General features: G+C 41.5%; 1 protein-coding gene across 3 annotated transcripts in view; it reads left to right on the top strand.

Annotated features, from left to right (window-relative positions):
• The window catches only part of LYSMD2 (LysM domain containing 2), a 28,874-nt gene extending 4,701 nt beyond the window's left edge, over nt 1–24,173 (top strand). The window contains exons 2-5 of one of the 3 annotated variants that reach the window (XM_067747141.1): nt 1,010–1,109; nt 11,093–11,559; nt 22,015–22,343; nt 23,595–24,173. In XM_067747141.1, the coding sequence (XP_067603242.1) occupies nt 11,287–11,559; nt 22,015–22,343; nt 23,595–23,637 (645 nt within the window). In that variant the 5' untranslated portion in view covers nt 1,010–1,109; nt 11,093–11,286 and the 3' untranslated portion in view covers nt 23,638–24,173. Of the gene's footprint in view, nt 1–1,009; nt 1,110–11,092; nt 11,560–11,619; nt 11,904–22,014; nt 22,344–23,594 lie in introns of those variants that run through there. The other 2 variants (XM_067747133.1, XM_067747149.1) reach the window with 2 other exon arrangements.

Genomic DNA, 24,173 nt, shown 5'->3' with positions numbered 1-24,173 from the left:
CTTTTTTCTAATTTCTTGATGCTATCCTTTGGTAAACACCCTTTATCAGTTTGAAGAGGTTCCTGTCCATTCCTACTTTGTTCAATGATTTTATCATGAAGGGGTGTTAGATTGCACCAAAGACTTTTTCTGTGTCTGTTAAGATGATCATGTGGGTTTTTTCATTTATTCTATTAATATGGTGTATTACATTTATTTTCAGATCTTAAATTAACTATTCATTCCTGAGATAAATCCTACTTGGTCATGGTGTATAATCCTCTTTATGTATTGTTGGAATTGGTTTGCTAGTATTTTGTTGAAAACCTTTTGTGTCCATATTCATAGGAATATTGGTCAGTAGTTTTCTTATCTTTTGATGCTTTGACTAGTTTTGGTATCAGAGTAATACTAGCCTTATAGAATGAGTTAGGAAGTGTTGCTTCCTCTTCTAATTTTGGGAAGCATTTATGAAGGACTGGTATTAATTTTTTTAATTCTTTAAATGTTTGGTAGAATTTACCAATGAAACCATCTGGGCCTTGGCTTTTTTTGTTGGAAATTTAAAAATTACTAATTCAGTCTTTGTGATTGAATTCAGATTACGTATTTCTTCTTGAGTCAGTTTTGTTAGTTTGTGTCTTTCTAGGAATTTATCCATTTCATCTAAGTTACCTTGTTTGTTGGCAAACAGTTGTTCATAATATTTCTTTATTATCCTTTTTCTTTCTGTAATATCAGTAGTGATATGTAGATCTAGGAGATGTTCCCTCCTTCATTCCTAATTTTAGTATATGCATCTCTTTCTTTTTTTCTTGGTCAGTCTAGCTAAAGGTTTGTCAATTTTGTTGATCTTTTCGAAGAACCAACTTTTGGTTTCGTTGATTTTCTCTATTGTTTTTCTAGTCTCCATTTCATTTATTTTTGCTATAATCCGTATTAACTTTACTATGGCTGAGATGGTTTCACTCGTGAATTCTACCAAGAATTTAAGGAAGAAATGATACCAATTCTCTATAATCTCTTTCAGAAAATAGAAGCAGAGGAACACTTCCTAACTCATTCTATGAGGCCAGTATTACCCTAATACCAATACCAGACAAAGATATTACAAGGAAGAAAAATTACAGGTCAGTATCGCTCATGAAAATAGATGCAAAAGTCTTCAACAAAATATTAATAAATTGAGTTCAGGAATGCATAAAAAGAATCTTACTAGCAAGTGGAGTTTATTCCAGGTATGCAAGGCTGGTTCACCATTTAAAGAATCAATTAATCCATCACATCAGCAGGCTAAAGAAGAAAAAACTTATATGATCATATCAATGGATATAGAAAAGGCATTTGACAAAATCCAACATTCATTCATGATAGAAAGCACGCAGAAAACTAGGAATAGAGGGGATCGTCCTCGATATGATAAAGAAGATATATAAAAACTACAGCTGACATACTTAATGGTGAGAAACTAGATGCTTTCCCCCTAAGATCAGAAACGAGGCAAGGATATCTCCTCTCATTATTCCTATTCAACATCATACTGAAAATCCTAGTTAGTGCAGGGTGACTAGAAGGGGAGGGAAGGTATATACAGATTAGGAAGGAAGAAATGAAAGTCTTTGTTCATAGATGACATGATTGTCTATGTAGAAAATCCCAAAGAATTATTTTAAAAACCTTTCGGAACTAATAAGTGATTATAGCAAGGTTGTTAAGTTACAAGGTCAATAGACAAAGGCAATTGCTTTCCTGTAATTGTAAATTAAAAACACAACATCATTTATTTTAGTACCAAAAAGAAAGAAAGAAAGAAAAAAATACTTAGGTATATGTATCTATATGAGGGAAACGACAAGCTCTGATGAAAGGAGTTAAAGAAAATTTAAATGGTGAGATATTTCATATTTATAGAGAGAAAAACTCAGTGTTGTTAGGATGCCATTTCTTCCCAACTTGACTTATAGATTCAGGGCAATCCCAATCAAAATCTGAACAAGTTATTTTGTAGGTTATCAACCAACTAATTCCAAAGTTTATATGGAAAGGTAAAAGACCCAGACTAGTCATACAATACTGAAGAGGAAGAACAAAGTCAAAGGACTTACGCTACCAAATTTCAAGACTTACTATAAAGCTACAGTAATCATAACAGTGTGGTATTAGTGAAAAAATACACAAATAGATCAATGAAACAGAATAGAGAGCCCAGAAATAGACTCACACAAATACAGTTAACTTATCTTTGACAGAGAAGCAAAGACAATTTAATAGAGAAAGGATAGTCTTTTCAACCAGTGGTGCTTAGCAACTGGACATCCACACGCAAAAGAATAAATCTAAACACAGAATTCTCACCATTTATATTAACTGAAGATGGATCATAGACCTAAATTCAAATCACAAAACTATAAGACTTACAGGAAATAACATAGGACAAAATCCAGGTGACTTTGGATTTGATGATGACTTTTTAGATGCAACACCAGAAGCAGATTCGGGAAAGAAAAAATTGATAAGTTGGGCTTTATGAAAGTTGAAAACTTCGGCTCTGAGAAAGACACTGTTAAAAGAATGAAAAGGCAAGCCACAGACTGGGGAAAATATTTGTTGGCAAAGATGTGGAGAAATTGGAACCTGCATACATTGCTGCAAGTGGGAATGTGAAACGGTGCAGCTGCTGTGGAAAACAGTTTGATGGTTCCTCAAAAAGGCTTCCCTGGTGGCGCAGTGGTTGAGAGTCCGCCTGCCGATGCAGGGGACGCGGGTTCGTGCCCTGGTCCGGGAGGATCCCACATGCCGCGGAGAGGCTGGGCCCGTGGGCCATGGCCGCTGGGCCTGCACGTCCGGAGCCTGTGCTCCGCAGCGGGAGAGGCCACAGCAGTGAGAGGCCCGCGTACCGCAAAAAAAAAAAAAAAAAAAGCTAAACATGTGTGACCCAGCAATTTCAGTCCTAGGTATCTTTCTAAAGAAATCTAAAGTAAGGACTTGAACAGATACTTATATGCCAGTGTTTACTGCAGTATTATTTACAATTGCCAAAATGTGGAAACAACCCAACAAGTATCCATCAGCCGATGAATGGACAAACAAAATGTGATATATCCACACAATGAAGTATTATTCAACCATAAAAAGGAATGAAGTTCTGACACGTGCTACAACATGGATGAACCTTGAGGACATTATGTTAAGTGAAACAAACCATACACAAAGGACAAATATTCTAAGTTTCTATTTGTAAGAAATGTCTATAATAGGCAAATTCATAGAGATAGAAAGTAGATTAGAGGTTACCAGGGGCTGTGGGAAGTAGAAATCGGAAGTCACTGCTTAGTGTTTATAGTTTCTGTTTGGAGTGATGAAAACGTTTTGGAGATAGTGTTGTGATGGTGGTACCACACTGTGAATTGTATTTTGTGCCACTAAGTTGTATACTTAAAAATGGTTCAAGTGGTTAATTTTATATTGTATTATACATATATATTTTACCACAAATTAAAAAACTAATAATGTAATGTGAAACTTTTTTTTTTTATGCGGTACGTGGGCCTCTTACTGCTGTGGCCTCTCCCGTTGCGGAGCACAGGCTCCGGACGCGCAGGCTCAGCAGCCGTGGCTCACGGGCCCAGCCGCTCCGCGGCATGTGGGATCTTCCCGGACCGGGGCACAAACCCGTGTCCCCTGCATTGGTAGGCGGACTCTCAACCACTGCGCCACGAGGGAAGCCGGAAACATTTTATATGGGTTAATTGTATGGTATGTGAACTATTTCTCAATAAGCCTGTTAAAATATGCAATTATATAATTATAGCACAATTTACTTATCTGTTCTGCTGCTGAATAATTGATCATTTCCAGTTTTTGTTGTTCTGAATGATGCTGCTATGGACGTTTTCACAACATGTCTCCTGGTGTATAGGTACGAGATTTTCAACAGGGGATATACAGTGTCTAGTATTGGAATTTCTGGTTTGTAGGAAATGTGCATGTATAGTTTTGCAAGATAGTGGCAGAGTGTTTTTCAAAGTGGCTGTACCCAATTGTACTCCTCCCAGCATTGCATAGAATTCTTATCTTCAGTGGTAACTGGTCTTACCAAACTTAGATTTTGCCCATCTGGTGAGTGTAAAAGGGTTACTCTTTGTGGTCTTAATGTGAATTTTTCTGATTTTAATGAGATTGAGTATTTTTTCATATGTTTATTCACAGTTACGATATTTTCTTCTATAAAATTCTAGTTATCCCATTGGATTATGTCTTTTATTGTTATGTAGGAATTAGCTCTTTAAATATTCTAGATATTAATCTTTGGTTGATTGCATATGTTACAAATAGACATTCCTTGCTACCAGAATTTATGAAGTTTCTGAATTCAGATAACCAGAGTTCAAATAATGAAGAATACCTAGTTTTCAGAATCTATTTCATTCTTTATTTTCATATAAAAGTTAGCTAGAATTTGGATAATGAGATAATTCAACATTTTATTCAAATATTTTTGGTTCCTAGGACACCTGTTTCTTCTCTTAGTTTCTAATTTGTCTTTTTATTTTCTTTAAGATATCTTTTTTGTTAGAAGTTCTTAATTTTAACGTTGTCATGCTTATCAATCTTTTATGAATAGAGCTTTTTTTCATCCTACTAAAGAAATCTTTTCTTGTCCTGAGATCATAAAGATATTTTTCTCTATATTCTTCTAAAACTTTTATCTTTCACATTTTTTTTTTTTTTTTTTTTTTTGTGGTACGCGGGCCTCTCACTGCTGTGGCCTCTCCCGTTGCGGAGCACAGGCTCCGGACGCGCAGGCTCAGCGGCCATGGCTCACGGGCCTAGCCGCTCCGCGGCATGTGGGATCTTCCCAGACCGGGGCACGAACTCGTGTCCCCTGCATCGGCAGGCGGTCTCTCAACTACTGCGCCACCAGGGAAGCCCTTATCTTTCACATTTAAGTCTGTAATTCAACTGAACTTAAATTTTGTGTGTGGTAGGAAGTAGAGATTCTACCATGTGGATAACTAATTGTCCTGACATCATGTGTTTTATAGACCATTTCCCAGTGACCTACAATGCTACCTTTGTCATAGATGAAGTTCTTATACATTTGTGATTGTGTTTCTGGGTGCACTATTATCCATTGGTTTTCCAGCATCAATGTCACCCTGGCTTAACTATTATAGCTTCATAATAATTCTTGATATCTAGTAGGGCAGTTTCCCTTTCCTTATTCTTCAAAAATATCTTGGCTGTCTGTGGGTCTTTGCTTTTCCATATCAACTTTAGAATTAGCTTGTCATGTTTTTTGCAAACCCATTGCTGTTTCATAGAATATACGATCAATTTGTAGAGTACTGACATTTTGTATGATATTGAGTCTTCCTGTCCATGAACATGGTGTAGTTTTTCCATTTATTTAAGTCTTCTTTAATGTATTTTCAAATATTAAAATTTTTTTCTCTGTAAAGGTCTTGCCCATCCTTTATTAGATTCATTCCTTTGTTCTATCTATTCTGTCATTTAATCTACTAATGTCTTAATATTAAGGCACCTTGAATTTCTAGCATAAACTCATCTTGTTTATGCTGGATTATCATTTTTATGCACTGCTAGATTTGGCTTAATAATATTTTAAGATTCTTATATCCATCTTTATGAGCGTGATACCTTCCTCAACTGGTTTTGGTCATGGTTATACCATGATGGATGTGGGATTGGGTGTATGGTTATATTATGAACTAAGTTGAAGATTGTTCCTGCTACTTCTTTTCTCTGAAAGAGTTCACATAAAATTGGATTGATCTGTTCTTTGAAAGGTTGATAGAATCTTCCAATAAGATCTTCCGATGCTGACTTTTTTTATTTGGTAACAAGATTTTTAACTCTAGTACTGATTCAGTTTCTTTAATGGTTATAGAACCATTCAGACTTTCTATTTTGTCACGTATTAGTTTAGGCAAGTTGTTTATGGTTGTAGCTTACAAATCCCTCTTGTTTTGATACAAAAGCCTGTCCCTTTTTTATTGCCAACTCAATTATGTATTTCATTAAAAAATTAAATTATAAATACTTATATTAGGAGGACTTCAAGTTAGTTTAGACTTCCAGCTTGCTAGAACCAGAACCAGATATGAATTTCTTCAATTTTACTAGATATTGTCCTACAGCTCTTCAAAGTGGTTGCACCTATTTATACTGCCACCAACGCTGTTTGAGAATTTCTGTTGTTCCACAGGAATCTTACCAATACTTAGAATTGTCCAGTTCTTTAATTTTTGCTAGTCTCATGCCTATGAAATTGTAGTTTTAAATGGAATTTCTCTGCTTTTTGGTAAGGTTGTGCATCTTTCTATTGGCCATTTGCGTTTTATCTTCTGTAAATTGTCTGTTCATATCTTTTGACCATTTTTCTAGTGGGTGTTTTTTTCTAATAACTTGTAGGCATTTTAACATACTCTGGATAGTAATACTTTGTCAGTTATAGGTATTCAAATATATTTTCCCATTTTACACCTTGCCTATTGAAATTTTTCAGGTGCCTTTTCAGGACAGAGGTTTTTATGTTTATATATAGAATTTGCCAGTTGTTTTCTTTGTAGTTTGTATTTTTGGTATCTTGCTTAAGAAATTCTTTGCTATCCTAAGGTTATAAAGATATTCTAAAAGTGTTAAAGTTTGCTTTTCCCAATTATATATTTAATCAGTCTATAATTGATTTTGGCATATGGTATAAGGTAGAGATCTACAATTTTTTTCCACGTGGATGGCTAATTGTGGCAGCAGCATTTATTGTCATAGATTCATTTCTCTGATATGTGTGGGTCTGCTTCTGGGCTTTCTTTGTTGTCCCCTTCTTACATTTATTTGTCTTTCCCAGCATCACTACTGTAATAGTTTAGTTCTCATCACATTTTTTGTAAATCTTGATGATTGTAAAGTTAAGTCTCCCTTTCTCATTCTTCTTCAGGAATGTCTTGGCTCTTCTTAGCCTTTATCTTCCATATGAATTTTTTTTTTTTTTTTTTTTTTTGCGGTACGCGGGCCTCTCACTGCTGTGGCCTCTCCCGCTGTGGAGCACAGGCTCCAGATGCGCAGGCTCAGCGGCCATGGCTCACGGGCCCAGCCACTCCACGCCATGTGGGATCTTCCCAGACTGGGACACGAACCCGTATCCCCTGCATTGGCAGGCGGACTCTCAACCACTGCACCACCAGGGAAGCCCTTCCATATGAATTTTAAGGTAAGCCTGTCATGTCCTTTGAAGAATCCTATAGGGATTTTGGTTGGAATTTCAATGAATTTATATATGAGTTTGGGAAGGAAATGAAAATTTTGCGTGTCCCCATTTATAAACATGGTATATCTCTATTTTTGTTTAAATCTTCTTTTATGTCCTTTAATAGAATGTAATAATTTTTCCATATAAAGCATGCTTCTCTTTTGCTAAGTTTATTCCTAGATTTTTTTTTTTTTTGGTATCTAAAAGGTTGTCTTTTCCACAAAATATTTTCTGATTGATTGATGCAATTGATATTTGCATAATGTGTCTTATAGTCTTATGTCTTATAGTTTGAACAGTTCCAATGTAGACATTATCTGTAAACATTTTAGTATTGTTTATTATTGGTAAATAACCGTTTATTTCTTTTCAATCTTCATTTCCGTTTCTCCTTCTTTTTCTTATTGCATTGGCTGGGACGTCCAGAACAAAATTAAACAGGAGTAGTAACAGAAGCCTTCCTGTTCTTATTCTTGATCTCAGAGGAAGTGCTTCTAATGGTCACTACTAATGATGAGGTTTGTTCTATGTTGTAGGTAGATATACATAAAACTAATTTTGAAGTTCTGGTTGAAGAAGGAAAAATAAATGTACAAAAAATTCAATCTGAGCCACAAATTGTAGATATTAACTTTGGATTAGGGAGAGATCGATATAAAATTCACAGGGGCTTCCCTGGTGGCGCAGTGGTTGAGTCCTCCGGCCAGGGCTTCCTTGGTGGTGCAGTGATTGAGAATCTGCCTGCCCATGCAGGGGCCACAGGTTCAAGCCCTGGTCTGGGAAGATCCCACATGCCACGGAGCAACTGGGCCCGTGAGCCACAACTACTGAGCCTGCGCATCTGGAGCCTGTGCTCCGCCAACAAGAGAGGCCGCGATAGTGAGAGGCCCTCGCACCGCGATAAAGAGTGGTCCCCGCTTGCCGCAACTAGAGAAAGCCCTCGCACAGAAACGAAGACCCAACACAGCCAAAAATAAATAAATAAATAAAAGAATCCTCTGGCCAATGCAGAGGACATGGGTTCGAGCCCTGGTCCAGGGAGATCCCACAGGCCGCGGAGCAACTAAGCCTCTATACCACAACTACTGAGCCTGTGCTCTAGAGCCCGCGAGCCACTACTGAGCCTGTGTGCCACAGCTACGGAAGCCTACGCACCTAGAGCCTGTGCTCTGCAACAAAGAGAAGCCACCTTAATGAGAAGCCAAACGAAGAGTAACCCCTGCTCGTAGCAACTACAGAAAGCCTGCGCGCAGCAATGAAGACCCAACACAGCCAAAAATAAAAATAAATAAATTTATTTTAAAAAATTCGCAGGAACATTAGATATTTGACAACAGCTCAAATCTATCTAGGAATAAATAACTCACAAAGAACCCTAACCATGCAACATCAAATAAGTACTTATTTAAGCCGATTAATTTCTGAGAGCTAGAGGAAATGCTAGTGAAGATCACAAAAAGGAATCAGTGGAGAAAATTCTGAGAACTGTGTTGAATTTATTTCAGAGCATTTTAGAACTGTTCTAGACGTGTTTTCTGACCCAGGATTTCTTATGGCTGGAGAAATTGAAAATAACTAGGGACAGCTTAGAAATTAGCTCTGATAAGAGAGAAGTGGGATGGCTTTCGAATCTCCATACATTTCTTGTGATAACTTTTCCCTTGCACTTTTACAGAGGACTTGGTCTTTTTGTAAAGGAATTAAGTGATCATCACCTAGCCTTTTTCCTTCCTGGCTCATTTTCTGCCTCCTTATGTATACTGTTCTGCCTTTGGGGAATCTCTGACTCCCAGAGCGATCTTCCTGGTTCCTTATTTAGGCCTGTCTTTCCCCACTTTAATTCAGCATTTCCCAAATTGTAAAATTTCTGAGAAAAAAAAGGGGTTCCATGGTCAAATGAGTTTGGGAAATATGGTGTCAAGCAAAATCCAATACCTTATTTTACTACAGGACTTCTAGAGCCTTCAGTATCCTAATGTGCACTGTGAATCTCCAAAAGGGAAGCATATATCGCAGTGTTTCTCCAATTAATTGATCATGGAACCCTTTTCAAGCAACACCTAATAATACCTCATAGAACCCAGTTCATTAATTTTCAAATAAAAACTTCCATTTCTTCCGTAAACTTTTCTTTAGTGGAAGACATGTTATATGCTATCTCTCTACTAGACTGTCGACTCTGAGGGCAATTTCTCCTGTTTTCTTGAAGTATTACCTGATCTCATTTATATATTGAAACTCTGGGGTTCTGCCTCTTTCTTAGGTCCTGGGATAGCCACACTGGACACCACCCAAGAGTTCCTCTATGGCAGACTCTTGCTAAATTACCTAATTTAGCTTTCAGGATCTTTTTACTACACCTCAATTCAACCACTTTTGACGCTTTATTCAGGGCACTGAGCTAGGTAGGCACTGCTGGAGTTAAAAAGGATGAGTAAGATCTAGTTATACCTTCCAGGAGTATGTATAGAGGAGATAAGACAAGTACATGACACAAAACACGAGTTAAATGCTAAACAAGAGGTACAAACCACCTTGATATTCAATGGAGAAACAATAACAATTGGGCAGTTGGGGGAGGGGGACAGGTGGGAAGAATCAGGAAAGATCTCATTTTGGGATGTATCATTTGGGATGGACCTTAATATTTTCTTAAATGTAGACAGAGAGTATTGGAAGAGTGGGGTTACAGGTATAGCATATGCAAGGCATGAGGGTAAGAAGTTCAAGTGGCAGGAGTATATGGAGTTTGCAGGATGAGTTGTAGATGGGGTACGGCCAGAGCATGAATAATAAAAATGGAAATAAGAGTTGAATGCCAGTGTGAGTTAATACTGCTGTCCACAGGGAGCCACTGAAGAATTTTTGAGCGGGAGGGTGATTCGGGGTCCACGTGTTCCTCCCCCACTCTCGTCCTGTCTCCTATACTCTAGTTCCTTTGCCTCTGTCCAGCACAGCGACATATCAGAACTTCAGCCAATGAATCAAACCTCCAGTCTCCTAACCTGCCTGTAGGGTACTTCCTCCTGGAGAGCTGTCCAGAGTACAACAGAATCCTGAGCGCTAGATTCTAGTAAACGCGCACCCACTCTGTGTAGAATAGGATCGGAAGCCAGAAAGTTGAGGAGAGGGTGTTCAGATAAAGACTACAGATAAGAGGTCACTGATGGCGTTAATGACAAAACTTTGGGGAGTCATGATTTCAGGGTATCAAAGAGGAAACTGATAAGAAACAATTGGGTGCAGATAGTAAATTCTAAGCAGTGAGCCAGGAGAATGAACTGTAGCTAGGCAGACTTTCAAGGCAGCACAGGACTAAAATTGGCACTGGTGTGCAATGGAGAGTGAAAGCAAAGCAACTGGAGGGTTAGTTTGAGGTCAGCCACCCGGCCTTAGAAGCACTATCCCCCCTGGAGTGTTGAGCACACCGGACCCTCCAGGCTGTTGAGATGGGCCTGGAGAAACTGTGTGTGTTTAATGGTCTTAATGTTTTCTGTGAGGTCCTGGGGTAATGGGGTGGGAGCGGGAAGTACCCTTGGCTGGGGGAGCTTGAAGGTCTGAGAAAGCTGGCGCCTGCTGGGGAATCAATAAAGGAGTCAGAGCAAAGCTTTGGTGTTTTGCTGTTTACAGGGTAGGGCTTTAACCAGGCTGCGTCGGCCCGGCGCGGGGTTGCCTCCGGGGCCGAGGGCGCCTAGGGATGGGGCCCAGTAGCTCCACGGCGAGGGGCCTTAGAGCGCCCCGCTCCTCGCACCGCAGGGCCAGCCGGGTCTCGGCGCGCAGGGTGGAGCCGGGGCGTCGGCGGGCCAGCAGCTGGAGCTCGTTTCGCTCTCCTCCCTGCAGGTGCGCTGGGGAAGGCGGAACGCGTAGGAGCAGGTGCCCACCATGGCCGGTCCGCAGCTTTCCGCCGCGGCCTCCAGCCCGCCGTCCCCGCGGAACGGCCTTCCGCAGCCCCTGTGAGGAGGAAGAGGAGGCGGCGGCGGACGAGGCGCCGCCCTCTTGGCGAGCTTCCCGACCTGGCGGCCTCCGCAGGACCCATGGCTGATTCCTCGCCCGAGCGGTCCCTGCGGGCAGCCGGACCCCGCACGCCCCGGCCCTCGGCCCCCTCGCCGCCGCCACCGTCGCGCTCGCTCTCCGAGGCCGAGGAGGCCGAGCTGTCGCTGAGCCTGGCGCGCACCAAGACCCGCTCGTACGGCAGCACGGCCAGCGTGCGGGCGCCGCTGGGCGCCGGCGTCATCGAGCGCCATGTGGAGCATCGGGTGCGCCCCGGCGACACGCTGCAGGGCATCGCGCTCAAGTACGGAGTCTCGGTGAGCAGTGCTGGTGGCTGCGGGCGGGGGCGCAGCGAGTATCGGGGCGTCGGGGAGGTAGCCAGACGTCTCCTGGCGGCTCGGCCCCGAGCGCTTGCCCAGCGCGCGCTGCCGGGACAGCTACGGTCGCCAGAGCCTGTCCTGCAGCCAGAGGGGCGGGCCGCCAAGGCTCCCTCCCCGGGTGGGTGCATCCAGTTCTCGATGCCCTGCCTGTACTCAGACCGGATCTGCCGCGTGAGGAAGGAAGGTCAAAGAGGACCAGGGCGTTGGCACCCTGGGAGCCAAATTCGCCCGATTTTGAGTCCCGGTCGTACTGCTATATATTTCCTGAAAGCCGAACTGACGTGCGGACTTGGGCAGAGAATTTTGTTTTCTGGGTAAACAATCGCTGTGATGAGTCAGGAAGGGTACAGTTGTTCCCGCAGGATGGTTCTGTTTCTATTGATTATGCTTCTTTATTTAGAAGTGAAATTACACCCCTGGGCTCACTGGCAACTGTGAATGTGACTCCTGTCGCTAAGCAGCGGCCAAGAATGTGGTCTAGGTGAGCTGCAGAGCTGTGTTTATTATAAATTTATAAGTGTGTGTGTCTTGGGCCTATTGCATTACACCTCTGGGAAGAACATGGAAAGCTGAGGGAACATATTGTTTCATTAAAATTACTTATAATTAACTCTGAACTATGTGATGGTCTTTTTACATTTGAGCTCTATATCAGTTTTCAATGTTCCTTCCTGAAGCACCCTAGACAGCAATGGGAAGAAAGGTGATCTTATCTTTATCGTTCTCTTTAAGTGAAACTCCTTCTGGCCCTTCACCAGTGACAGAGACTGAGTCATCTCCTTTGCACACCCATGCTGGTATGTGTTTACCTGGCAGGTCCTTCTATCCTTTCAACATTTTGAGAGCAGGGATCTTGCTGTGCAGGCATGTACTGGAGACTTCATGCCATGGTTAGTCCTATTCCGCCCTCTTGGGAGTTTCTAAAAGTGAACATAGAACTTCAATTCTTGTATTTGCATTCATGGGGCCTGGTTTGAGTCAGAGCCAGAGGAAAGCAGCGTTGGGAAGTATCAGCAGCTACTCTTTCTGCTGAATGCCTGTTGTGTGCCAGGCATTGCATTTGTCTTGTTTCATCTTGTTCTTATTCAGTTTGATTTTCCTAGTAAGTCTTGGAGATAGGTGTAATTAATCTCCTTTTTACAGATGTGAAGGTGGATGAGAGGTAAGGATATTTTCCAAGTATGCTTATTCATTGAGACCAGCTTGAATCATCACAGTGACAAAACATTTGCTTGGTCCTAGGTATTACTTCTGATTTCCATCCTTATTTATTATTTTTTTTTTTGCGGTACATGGGCCTCTCACTGTTGTGGCCTCTCCCGTTGCGGAGCACACGCTCTGGACGCGCAGGCTCAGCGGCCGTGGCTCACGGGCCTAGCTGCTCCGCGGCATGTGGGTCTTCCCGGACTGGGGCACGAACCCGTGTCTCCTGCATCGGCAGGCGGACTCTCAACCACTGCGCCACCAGGGAAGCCCTCCATCCTTACTTTTATCCTAGTCTTATCAAGAGCTCTCTTAGCATCTTGATTACTGAAGAAGGGAGGTCTTTTCTGTCTGGTTTCTGTGCATCTTATCTACTAGGCTAGGCTGACTGCACCTAGGAATCCATGATACCCAGAGAAGTGTTGTTTCCCTGGTCCCTACCCACAGCAATCTCTCTGCATCCCACTGCCCTCCATGACTTCATTTGGGTTGCTCAGAGCTCCTGAACATCTGCTCACTGCGGTTCTCCACCTTTGATCAAATGCTTGCTTTCTTTTTTTAAAAGATAAATTTATTTATTTAATTTATTTTTGGCTGCGTTGTTTCTTCATTGCTGAGTGCGGGCTTTCTCTAGTTGTGGCGAGTGGGAGCTATGCTTCGTTGCAGTGCTCGGGTTTCTCACTGTGGTGGCTTCTCTTGTTGCGGAGCACAGGCTCTAGGCGTGCAGGCTTCAGTAGTTGTGGCTCACAGACTCAGTAGTTGTGGCTCGAAGGCTCTAGAGTGCAGGCTCAGTAGCTCTAGAGCACAGGCTTAGTAGTTGTGGCACAGGGGCTTAGTTGCTCTGTGGCATGTGGGATCTTCCCAGACCAGGGCTCAAATCTGTGTCGCCTGCATTGGCAGGCGGATTCTTAACCACTGCGCCATCAGGTAAGTCCTGATCAAATGCTTTCTAATTCCTGTTTTCACTGATGTAGATCCTGTTACTTATAAATTTATCCCTTTTCATTAAAGCATAAATCAGGTTTTTCATTACCTTTATAAAGACTTGATTTTAAGATGTTAAGCTCAAGTGTAATGAATTGGGAACTATAATCTGTAGCCGCAGACAGTCTGTTTCAGGGTTTCTCAACTGCAGCCCTATTGATACTATGGACTGGATAATCCTTTGTCTTGGGGGGCTGTTCTGTGCATTGTAGGATGTTTAGCAGCATCTCTGGCCTCTGCCCACTAGATAGCAGTAGCACTGCCCCCCTCCCCCCCATCCAGAAATAGCCAGATATTCCCTGAGAAGCACTCACTGTTGGTTGAGAATCACTGGTTCTCATTTACTTTGGACCCTGAACTCTAGTTGATGAAATTGTTAGAGACTCTTTCCACTGGTTCTATAGAACTAGTGAAAGTGAAGATAATCACCATAACAGTGAACTGATATTCTTGCAGATATTAACTACAGACATTAATCGGATTTACTCATTGAAATTGATATTTCAGGTGGAAGTTAAAAAGGCAGAAAGGTTTTTTTCATTCCCCGACTGAACAGAGAGAAGTTGAGTGAGTTAAGTTTCTAATATTGACTGCCAAGATCACCCACATCGTATTTAGACTGTTTTTGGTTTTTTTTTTTTGGCTGCGCGGCATGGGGATACTAGTCCCCCTCCCAGCCCCAGGGATCCAACCCACACCACCTGCTGTGGAAGCTCAGAGTCCCAACCACTAGACCACCAGGGCAGTCCCACCCACATTGTATTTAAATTAGTGTTTAAAGGAGTAGGTGATGAGATGTTGGCAATTTAGAGCCTACCTTGAACCTGCTGGATCAGAATATCCAGTAAAGGAGCCCAGGAATGTTCCTGTTTTACAAGCAGGGTCTCTTTGCTCTTTCCCAATGCTGTCCCTTCTTGGGGTCTTTGCCCTTGCTGTTCCATCCATCTGTTGGGAACACTTTCCCTGACAGCTGCATGCAGGGCCACAGGTACGTGCAGATGTGGGACCTGTGTAGTCACATAGGCCCCATGTCGAGAAGAGCCCTGCACTTAATGCTCTGCTGTTACTGTTGACATTTTTAATAATTTGTGAACAAATGCCCCACATTTTCACTTTTCTCTGGGACCTACAAATCACGTAGCTGATATTGGCTGTGTGACTTGCTCCCTCACTGCCTTCAAGTCTGCATAAATGTCTCCTCCCTGAGGCCTTCCTGACCACTCCATGTCATACTGCAACCCTCCCTCATCCCAGTGCCCCTCCCCCCTTTCCTGTTTTGTTTTCTCAACAGTGTTTATCATTCATCTGATTTTTCTTTCCTCTTTTTTCCCAGCTTCTACATTTCTGGTGATACCTTAGTGAATAAATAAAAATCCATGCCCTCATGGAGCTTATATTTTAGTCAGTGGAGACAGTTAGTAAGTAAACAAAATATGTTATATATCAGGTGTTGATAAGCAAAATGAAAAAAAAATTAATCAGGGAAAGGAGACAGGGCTGCTGGAGGTAGCTGCAATTTCAAATGGTATGGCGGTGGAAGACCTCACAGAGAGAAACTGAAACTGCTGGGGATCAATTGAGAAACTATTCAGTGTAATTCAAATCTCAGACACAGACTTGCTTGGGCTGGAATTTCCTGGGCTTTGCTCATCTCCACTGAGACATTAAGTCTCCTCCCCCAACCCAGTCTTTTGTGGTGATCCCAGCTCCTTTCAGTTGGAGGCAAGCCTCTGGAGGGAACTGACCAGCTCCAGGCAGCTGCTGTGAACTTTTTGTTAGGAAGCCCTGTATATAAACTGAAAGTGGGTGAGAGGCAGTGAGGGAAACTGTTATTTTCACAAACTTTTTCTTCATCTTTTTGTTACCCCCTGGAAACTTCCCTGTCCTCTACCCTCTCCAGACCATTGCCCCCCATATCCTGAGTCATTTCCTATCCAATTTTATTCCCGGGGTCTTCTCTTTCTCCTCCAATGAGCTGCTAAGCCCACTTGCTTCTTCACACTTCTCCTATCAGATGTCACCTTGCTGAGAAAAGGTGAAATGATTATCATTTTAGGGGGAACAAGTGCGGTGAGTTAGAAATATAAGTGTATATAAAACTTTTGTGTTTATAACTTTAGCTCCTGCTCTTGCTGGAAATTGTTGACCTTTGCTGGTCAAAGGGAAGAGAACCATAACTAAATAGTGCCACCTGTTGTAAGAAGTATGGTAAAGTAGCCCTTAGTAGTTTTAGGTTTTAATAGATTCTCATGCATTCTTTGTTTAAAAACAGCTTTATTGATACATAATTTACATATTACAAAATTCACCCATCTTAAGTGTACAATTCAAGGACTTTTAGTAAATTTACAGAGTTGTGCAACCCTCACCACAATCCAGTTTTAGAACAGTTCCATCACCCCGAAAAGATCCCTTACTCCCCATTCTCTTCTATTGTCCCAGATAACCATGAATCAGCTTTCTAATCTATAGATTTGCCTTTTCTGGACATTTCATAAATGGGATCTCATATATTCTTCTGAGATAGCATGGAGAAGAAAAAATCCTTTCCCTTATTATTAGCACCTGGCAATGGAGGAGGCTGATAGCCACCAACACCTAGCACTTAATAGGAGACAGCGGAGTGAGGAGGTTGAATCCAGCACTTACTAGAACATGATCTTGAGAGAATGCTTTAATGTTTAAGTCTTTTCCTCTATAATGATGATAATAATCAACTGAGAGTTGTGTGTATATGGAAATATTCCATAAGCAAACACAGTGCTGTGTAAATGTTAGTTATCATGGGTCCTGAAATGTTTTCAGAACAGTTTGTCTTTTTTTAAGGAATGGAGAGGAAGAAAAAGAAGCTTTGAATGTTGCATTCCCAGTTAGGCAGGTGGCCTAATGAAGCTGATGGAAAGTAGCCTTTGGGGAGAGTTCTTGATCATGCCCAGCGGCAGCTGTTGAGATAACTTGGGGGCAGGGATGTTTTGTGAGTTCCCTCCCCAGTGAATTCACCTTTACAAATGTATTTACAGTGGAATCATTTTAAACAAGTTGTTGATGGTATTTGTTCTACCTGATTTCACCAGGGTAGACCTTGTGGCCATCCTGTCAGCTCTTACTTGATTATTCCATAAATTGTTTCTTAGCAAGCAGATGGTAAATTTCACTGAATCATGCTACTCCATCCTGATTAGGAGACAGTTTTAAAATGAAAGCATTTGGTTGCTGTATCTCCCCCACTAGTCATTTGCTCTCAAGAAACTGAGGGTAGTTCTGCGTCACTTTGAAAAGGTCACACTTTCTATTCTCAGCGTTCACTGGGTAGTAGGAGATATTGAACAGAGGGCAGGTGGTAAAGCTGTAGAGTTTTTCAGCTCTTCCTTGTATTGGATCATGACTTTTCTTAGTTTAATGTGAGGTGAAATTCCCAGAACATTAGACCCATCCAAGTTCAGATAAAAGCATAAAACATTCCAAAGCAAATTAAAATATCATTTCACTGTTTGGGATTATTTATATTTCTTATCTGTGCTATTGCAGTTTCTTCCATAACTGAGCTTCCTGTTTCCACTAATGCCTCTTTCTTACCAATCCATTTTCCATAAAGCTGCTGGAGTGATATTCAAATCATGTCACTCCCTTCCTTTACCCTCCAATGGTTTCCCATCACATTTAAAGTAAAATCCAAATTTTATTTATTATATGAGTGGCCTGCAGCTTGCTCATTACTCCCTATTTCAGCCACACCACTTTTTCCTGCTCTGGGGCCTTGTAACTACTCTTTCTGGAAGGACTCCTTTTTTTTTTTTTCCCCTGGCTTTTTGTGTAGCTGGTTTCATTCCTTAACTTCACCACTGGTAATAGAGTTTGGAGCCTATGGTTGTAAAGGAGAACAAGTTAAGATCAAATTAAATACCTTATGAAAAAAAAACGCTCAGACCTCAGGGCAGTGACAGTATATTATGTTATTCATCTGGGCTTATTTATATGAAATTTTCTTACATGTTTTTACTTTGTGGGAGAATTTTTTTTTTCTTTTTTGCGGTACACGGGCCTCTCACTGTTGTGGCCTCTCCTGCTGCGGAGCACAGGCTCTGGACGCGCAGGCCCAGTGGCCATGGCTCACGGGCCCAGCCGCTCCGTGGCATGTGGGATCCTCCCGGACCGGGGCTCGAACCCGTGTCGTCCCCTGCATCGGCAGGCGGACTCTCAACCACTGCGCCACCAGGGAAGCCCAGAAATATTTTTTATGGAGAGAAAATTCCTACCTACTTCCTCCTTATTTGCTGAATACATGTTAGGATCTGCCCTTACTTGTTTTCTCACTTTTAACCAAGTTTAATGATAGTTGCTAACATTTTTGTGTGCCATGCATTGTTCTAAGTGTTTTACATGAATTAACTCATTTAATTCTCATAATAATCATATTGTGTGGAAAGTACTATTTTCCTTACTTTACAGAAAAGAAAATAGACATAGGGGATGATTAGAAAGTGGTAAAGCCAGGATTTGAACCTGGAAAGTATGGCCCCAGAGCCCTTGTTTCTAAGTACTACCTTATATTAACCTCTTTTATCTGTTTTCACCTTCAGTTTCAAATCTGCCCATCCTTAGATTGGTTCCCACCTTGATGCTAACTATGTCTGGACATCCCTGATGTCCTTGATGCTGGCAACCATGTGTCATCTTAGAGTCTAGACCATAATGGTCAACATACACCTTAAATGCTTGCTGGCAATGCTGAGATGCAGAAGAAGCAGTTCCTGACATTGGGAAGCTCATAGACTTGTTAAAAGAGGCAGTTCTATTGGTGAATCAATGGTAGAATGGCATGCATGAGAGCTAGGAGAGCCCTGCCTTCACTCCCTGTGGACTCCCTGACTACACACAGCCTTTTACTCAGTCCATTTGTCTTGTGCTTCCTGTCTTCGGCCCCTTGCCTGGCTATGATGGCCTGTCTTGCTCTGAGTGATGGATGTATCAGGGTCCCCACAGAATACATTTAGCGCACTCCAAGGGTGTGGCCAGAGAGGGTTTAATGCAGGGACATTTACAGAAGTGTGAATAGGATTAAGAGAACCAGGAAGGGATGATGCAGCACCCGAGACCAGCAACAGCAGGGAGACATTACCCCTAGGCCTGAGGGCCAGGGGAAGGAGTGGGGTACCCGACACCGAGGAGAACGGGAAGAGTGGACAAGGGGCTGCCTGGTAGGAGCTCTGCTGTAGAGGGATGCAGGCACCAGAGTCATGGTGTGGTTGTTCTGCTGGTGACTTCCTTGGGAACACTGACTGGAATTCCAAGAACAAGGGGGTTTGGGGAGTGCAGTTCTGAAGAGGTCAGCCTCCTGCAGTTAGAACAAGTTCAAGAAGACTGGGGGATGGATTGGGAGGTGAGGGTGGGTTTAAAGGGAGAATAACCAACAAAACAGATAACTTACCACCCCTTCCTGGTTACTTCTCTGGGTTCATCTTTTATGCCTGTTTCTCTGACCTGTATTAACTATTTATTAATTAATTAATCCATCCATCCTAAGCACTTAGTGTGCATAAGATCTTTGTTAAACCTGGGAGGCTCTAGAAATAACCGGTCTTGACCTGAGGGAATTCACAGTTAATGGCTGATGTTCCCAGCCCAGCTTCAGCAGTCAGATCCCGGTGTTCCTGGCTGTTTCTGTCTTCCATCATTATTCCCAGGAAACAGTGTCTGTTAGCAGTTGTAGGCCCCTGTCAATAAGTATTTCAAGGGTACTGTACCAGTGAGGGTTCTTTCATTTACAAGTGACAGAAAACTCAAGTTGGCCTAAGCAATAAAAACAAAACAGAGTGGCATTTACTGGCTCATTACTGGGACTGAAGGGTGCGAGGGTATTCTGGCTTCAGGCTTTGATTCAGAGGTCTGATCGCTCTCCTTCAAGGTGGCATTGTTGTTAGGTTCCTTGTGGTGGAAGGATGGCTGCCAGCAGCTCCAGGCCCGTCTCTTTCTCACAGAAAAAATAGAGGTCCTTCACCTCCCAGACTCAGCAGAAGTCTCCTTGCATCTCTGAACTGTTCCGAGACGGGACTGTGACCTTTCAGGAGCCGGGGCACTGTGATGCTTCAAGGGGCAGGAATGAGTCATGTGCTCATCCTGGAGCCAGGGGAGGACTCAGTGCCCCTGGAAGCCCTTATACTAAGGGAGATGGAGGGCGTGGATGCTAGGTGGTGAAAACAAGAGGTACTAAAGGCAGATTAGGATATACCTGAACCTGCTATGGGTAAGTTTTCAAGTTCTTTAATTTGCTCACATCTAAGCCTAAACTAGACCAGAGACACTTAGGATTTTTAGATGTTAATTCTGTCTCTAAAAGTATACCTGCCTATTCATGTTCTTTCTCACCCTTGCCTTCTCTCTTTTAACTAGAAACTAGAACATAAAAGACCACCCTACACAAAAGATACTTTAAAGTAGTATCTTTAAATGAAAAAAGAAAGCATTGAATGTACTATTTGTGTGGATTCACCTTATAGCTAGAAAGGAGGAGGAGCAGGGCCCATCTTATTCAACCATTATTTTTTCAGGCTCTTTGAAGTGGAAATCTAATTTTTTCACTCAGTCGATTTGGCATTAAAGGATCCCAGAATTGGGTTCCATTAGTCATGCACTTTAATCTTGGTGTTGTACATATGGACTTTAGAGTCAGACGGAAATTCTGGCTCATACAGTTGCGGAGCCATATGCACTTGGTCAAATCAGTCATCTCTTGTGTGCCTTAATTTCTTCATGGGAAAATGGACAGTAAGTACCATTTACTGCTAAATTGTCTCTCCCTTTCACACCTATATCTTTACACGTACATCCATATCCTCTATGCATATACATGTATAAACTCTCATTTAATCCTTCCAACAACCCTGTGAAGGCTAGATGATACCTGTCTTACACATGAGGAAATAGGCTCAATGAGAGAAGTAACACGCTTATGTTCAGACAGTTCGTGTTGGTGGAGCTGGGATTTGAAATTAGCTCTGTCACATTCCCAAGCCTGTGTGCTTAGCTGTTGTACCAAGCTGTCTTGGTGACAATACCTCACAAGAAAATTAGATGGTGCAGTGCATGTAAAGAACCTAGCATGGTGCGAGTTCCCAGGCTAGTTGGGTGGAGAAGTCTGCAGATGCATGATAGTCGGGTGTGATGAACATGAGGGTAGGTATTTCTCCGACAGCTCTGCAAGAGTCCTGTCTGCACTTACCCACATTTGTGGACTTAGGCATGCCACTTAACTCCCTTGAGTCTCCCTTTCTTCATCTGTAAAAAGGAGGTGATAATATCTAGCTTGCAGTTCTGTTAGCAAAGTTAAATGAGGTAACATACGTAAATTCCATTCCCCCTTTCACCCCTACCTGCTATCCCCATTTCTTTGGTTTGGAGGAATTCACAGGGTATGAAAGAGTTTGAAGTTTTGAAACCTGTATTAAATTCTGTCTTCTTCATCTGCTACTTGTATGATGATTCCATGGTACATAACCTCCATGAGTTTTGTTTCTTTTATTTGAAAAGTGGATCTTCAGATACCTAATCTGTAAGGTAGAAAAAATAAGATACTCTATGTAAAGTGCTCCCTACCTGTTTTCCTTACCTGTCCCACTTCTACCCATTCTTCAAGGTCCATCTAAAGTCAAAAGAATCAAAATCAGAACCCCACCTTCTCCGTGAGGGCTTTCTTAATGACTGCAGCCCCAGCCTACACCATTCTTCCTAATTCTCGTTGTACTTTTTTCTTTACCACCTCCTGTATCCATTAAATTTACCAAACACAATTCTAGAGATGGGAAGCACTCCATAAGGAAAATCACAGCACTAAGAATTTTGTTTTTTTAAATTAGATAATAGAAATGTTAAAATAGGATTGAAGTGTATTAAATAAGTGCTAAATAGTCTACATTTTTTAACTTCAGGGATTTAAGGCTGCTTGGTAAAAGCTGCCTTGTAGGGGAAATAATATAGCAGGGGAAAAACTAGTCTTTCTTCTTATAAAATTGTGAAAGAGAATTTTCTGGCACCTCTTGAAATAACTGGGGGTATCTGGAGAGGTGACTAACCCCGAATTAAGAATTTCAGATCCAGAGATAGCATTGCACACATTTTGCTTATGAATATTTTATTTTGTGTTGTATAATAAACCCTACTCTTGGATTTATTTATATGTAACTCTGTTGCTTTTTTAAAATATTTTAGATGGAGCAGATTAAAAGGGCAAATAAACTGTTTACCAATGATTGTATATTTCTGAAGAAAACTTTGAACATCCCAGTTATATCAGAGAAGCCTTTGCTGTTTAATGGACTTAACTCAATAGATTCTCCAGAAAATGAAACAGTTGATAGTTTTTCTCATGAAGAAGACCTGGTAGCGGCTGGGGAAGACCTTTCCTCTCCCAGTCCTCAAGAATCTGATGCTCAGCCCATGCAGCCCGAGGAAGTGTCAGCCAGAGATTTCCTGCAAAGGCTGGACTTGCAGATTAAGTTATCAACACAGGCAGCCAAGAAACTGAAGGAAGAGAGCAGGTAAAAATATGCTGGAAAAATGTCAGAGGCTGAACAAACTACTCTTAAGATGTCCTTGCTTGGTCAAATTCTCTTTTCTTTTTTTGCTTTAAAAGCTAGATTTTCATTCTAGACAGGCTTTTTTTTTTTTTTTTTTTTGCGGTACGCGGGCCTCTCACTGCCGCGGCCTCTCCCGTTGCGGAGCACAGGCTCCGGACGCTCAGGCTCAGTGGCCATGGCTCACGGGCCCAGCCGCTCTGCGGCATGTGGGATCTTCCCGGACCGGGGCACAAACCCGTGTCCCCTGCATCGGCAGGCGGACTCTCAACCACTGCGCCACCAGGGAAGCCCTAGACAGGCATTTTTAATGTATAAAGTCTAAACAGAGCTACTGCATTCTGCATAAAGCTTTATCTGTTGCAATGCTTTTGTTTTTGTTACTTCGTATAAAAAGTTTACTTCTTTGCTTTAATAGCATAACTGTCCAGCTAGTAGTTCTGGAGAGCATCCAAGTAGACATCTAGTTGACACCATCAGAGGAAGCAGTGCCCTATAGATTACTTGTAAAATACTGTTCTTTATAAAACTTGCCAAAGACAGTTATTACTTGTTACCAGGTGTTTCCTATATAAGATCTCATGTGAGCTTTTTTTCTTTGTTCTTTAATTTGGTACTAGGGCAAAACTTCCTCTCTCCTATAGAATTGGTTTCCTTCTTCCTTTATCATTCCAAGAATGGCACAGCCTATTGTGTTTTCTTTTTTGCCCTGGCTACCAGGAAGCTTGCAGCCAAAACTGGTCCTCAGTTCACCTACTACAATATTGCTGATGGTTAATATATTTGTATCCTTCTCCTTTCCTTAGTCGTGATTTTTAATTTCTATTTTATTCATAGTATATGTATGCCTTTTGTTGTAGGTACCTCAAACCCTTTTGAGAAAGAGGTAGAATATTAAAAATATAGACAAATATAAATATGAATATAATTAATTTATAATTTAATATAAACTTATATAATATAAACAAATACAAATATATAACAAGTACCATTCTTTATTCCAATAACTGAGACACCAGTAAAATGGGGACAATGAAATATTCCTTAGTGAGTGTTTGCATTTTGTACAACTTTCAAGGCATGCATGATATTATAAGTTGCTATAACTCCTGCCCTTCTTTGGCAAGTGGATATTAAGTTGTATAATGAATATGTGTGTTAGTTTTCTGAGTACAGTTTTTAAACACTGATTTATGCTGTGTTTCTTTTTTTCAGAGATGAAGAAAGTCTCTTTGCAGCTTCCCTCTATCACAGTTAGATGATCAGGGGACACAATCTAACCTGGGTTAAGAGATGGTTAGATCATAAAGAAACCAACAACTGATGATTCAAAAGCATCCCTTTTGGATTCTCGTAGCATACATCTTTAAATCACAATTAAGTAGTTCCACCTACAGCAATTGCAATGAAGTGACTAGCTCCCTCTGGCTTTCTATGATTTTCAGTCTTTATTATGGCATGACAGCAAAATTGTATCTTAAAGCTCATCACTTTTGCAAGCGGTGGTAGTTTTTAGACTAGCTTTTGTAAATACTAGTTGACATAAAGCCACAAAGACTGTTTACATATTCAAGGTAAAAATGTTTATTTCCTGAGAAATCCTAATTATGTGAAAAACATGGTTGCTGTTTAAGTGATGCTGATTTTGCTATGTGTTTATAACTTAAGTGCTATATATATATATTTCGATATGTATTACATATTCTGTATTACTATAAAGAAACAAATTTTGTCTGCTATTTTGTAAAAATAAACTCCAGAAGTCTGAATGAGAAAATAAACTATGTTTTCATA

This window comes from Pseudorca crassidens, chromosome 1, assembly GCF_039906515.1.
Source record: "Pseudorca crassidens isolate mPseCra1 chromosome 1, mPseCra1.hap1, whole genome shotgun sequence".
Classification (NCBI taxonomy): domain Eukaryota; kingdom Metazoa; phylum Chordata; class Mammalia; order Artiodactyla; family Delphinidae; genus Pseudorca; species Pseudorca crassidens.
This window is presented reverse-complemented; position numbering and strand designations above follow the sequence as displayed.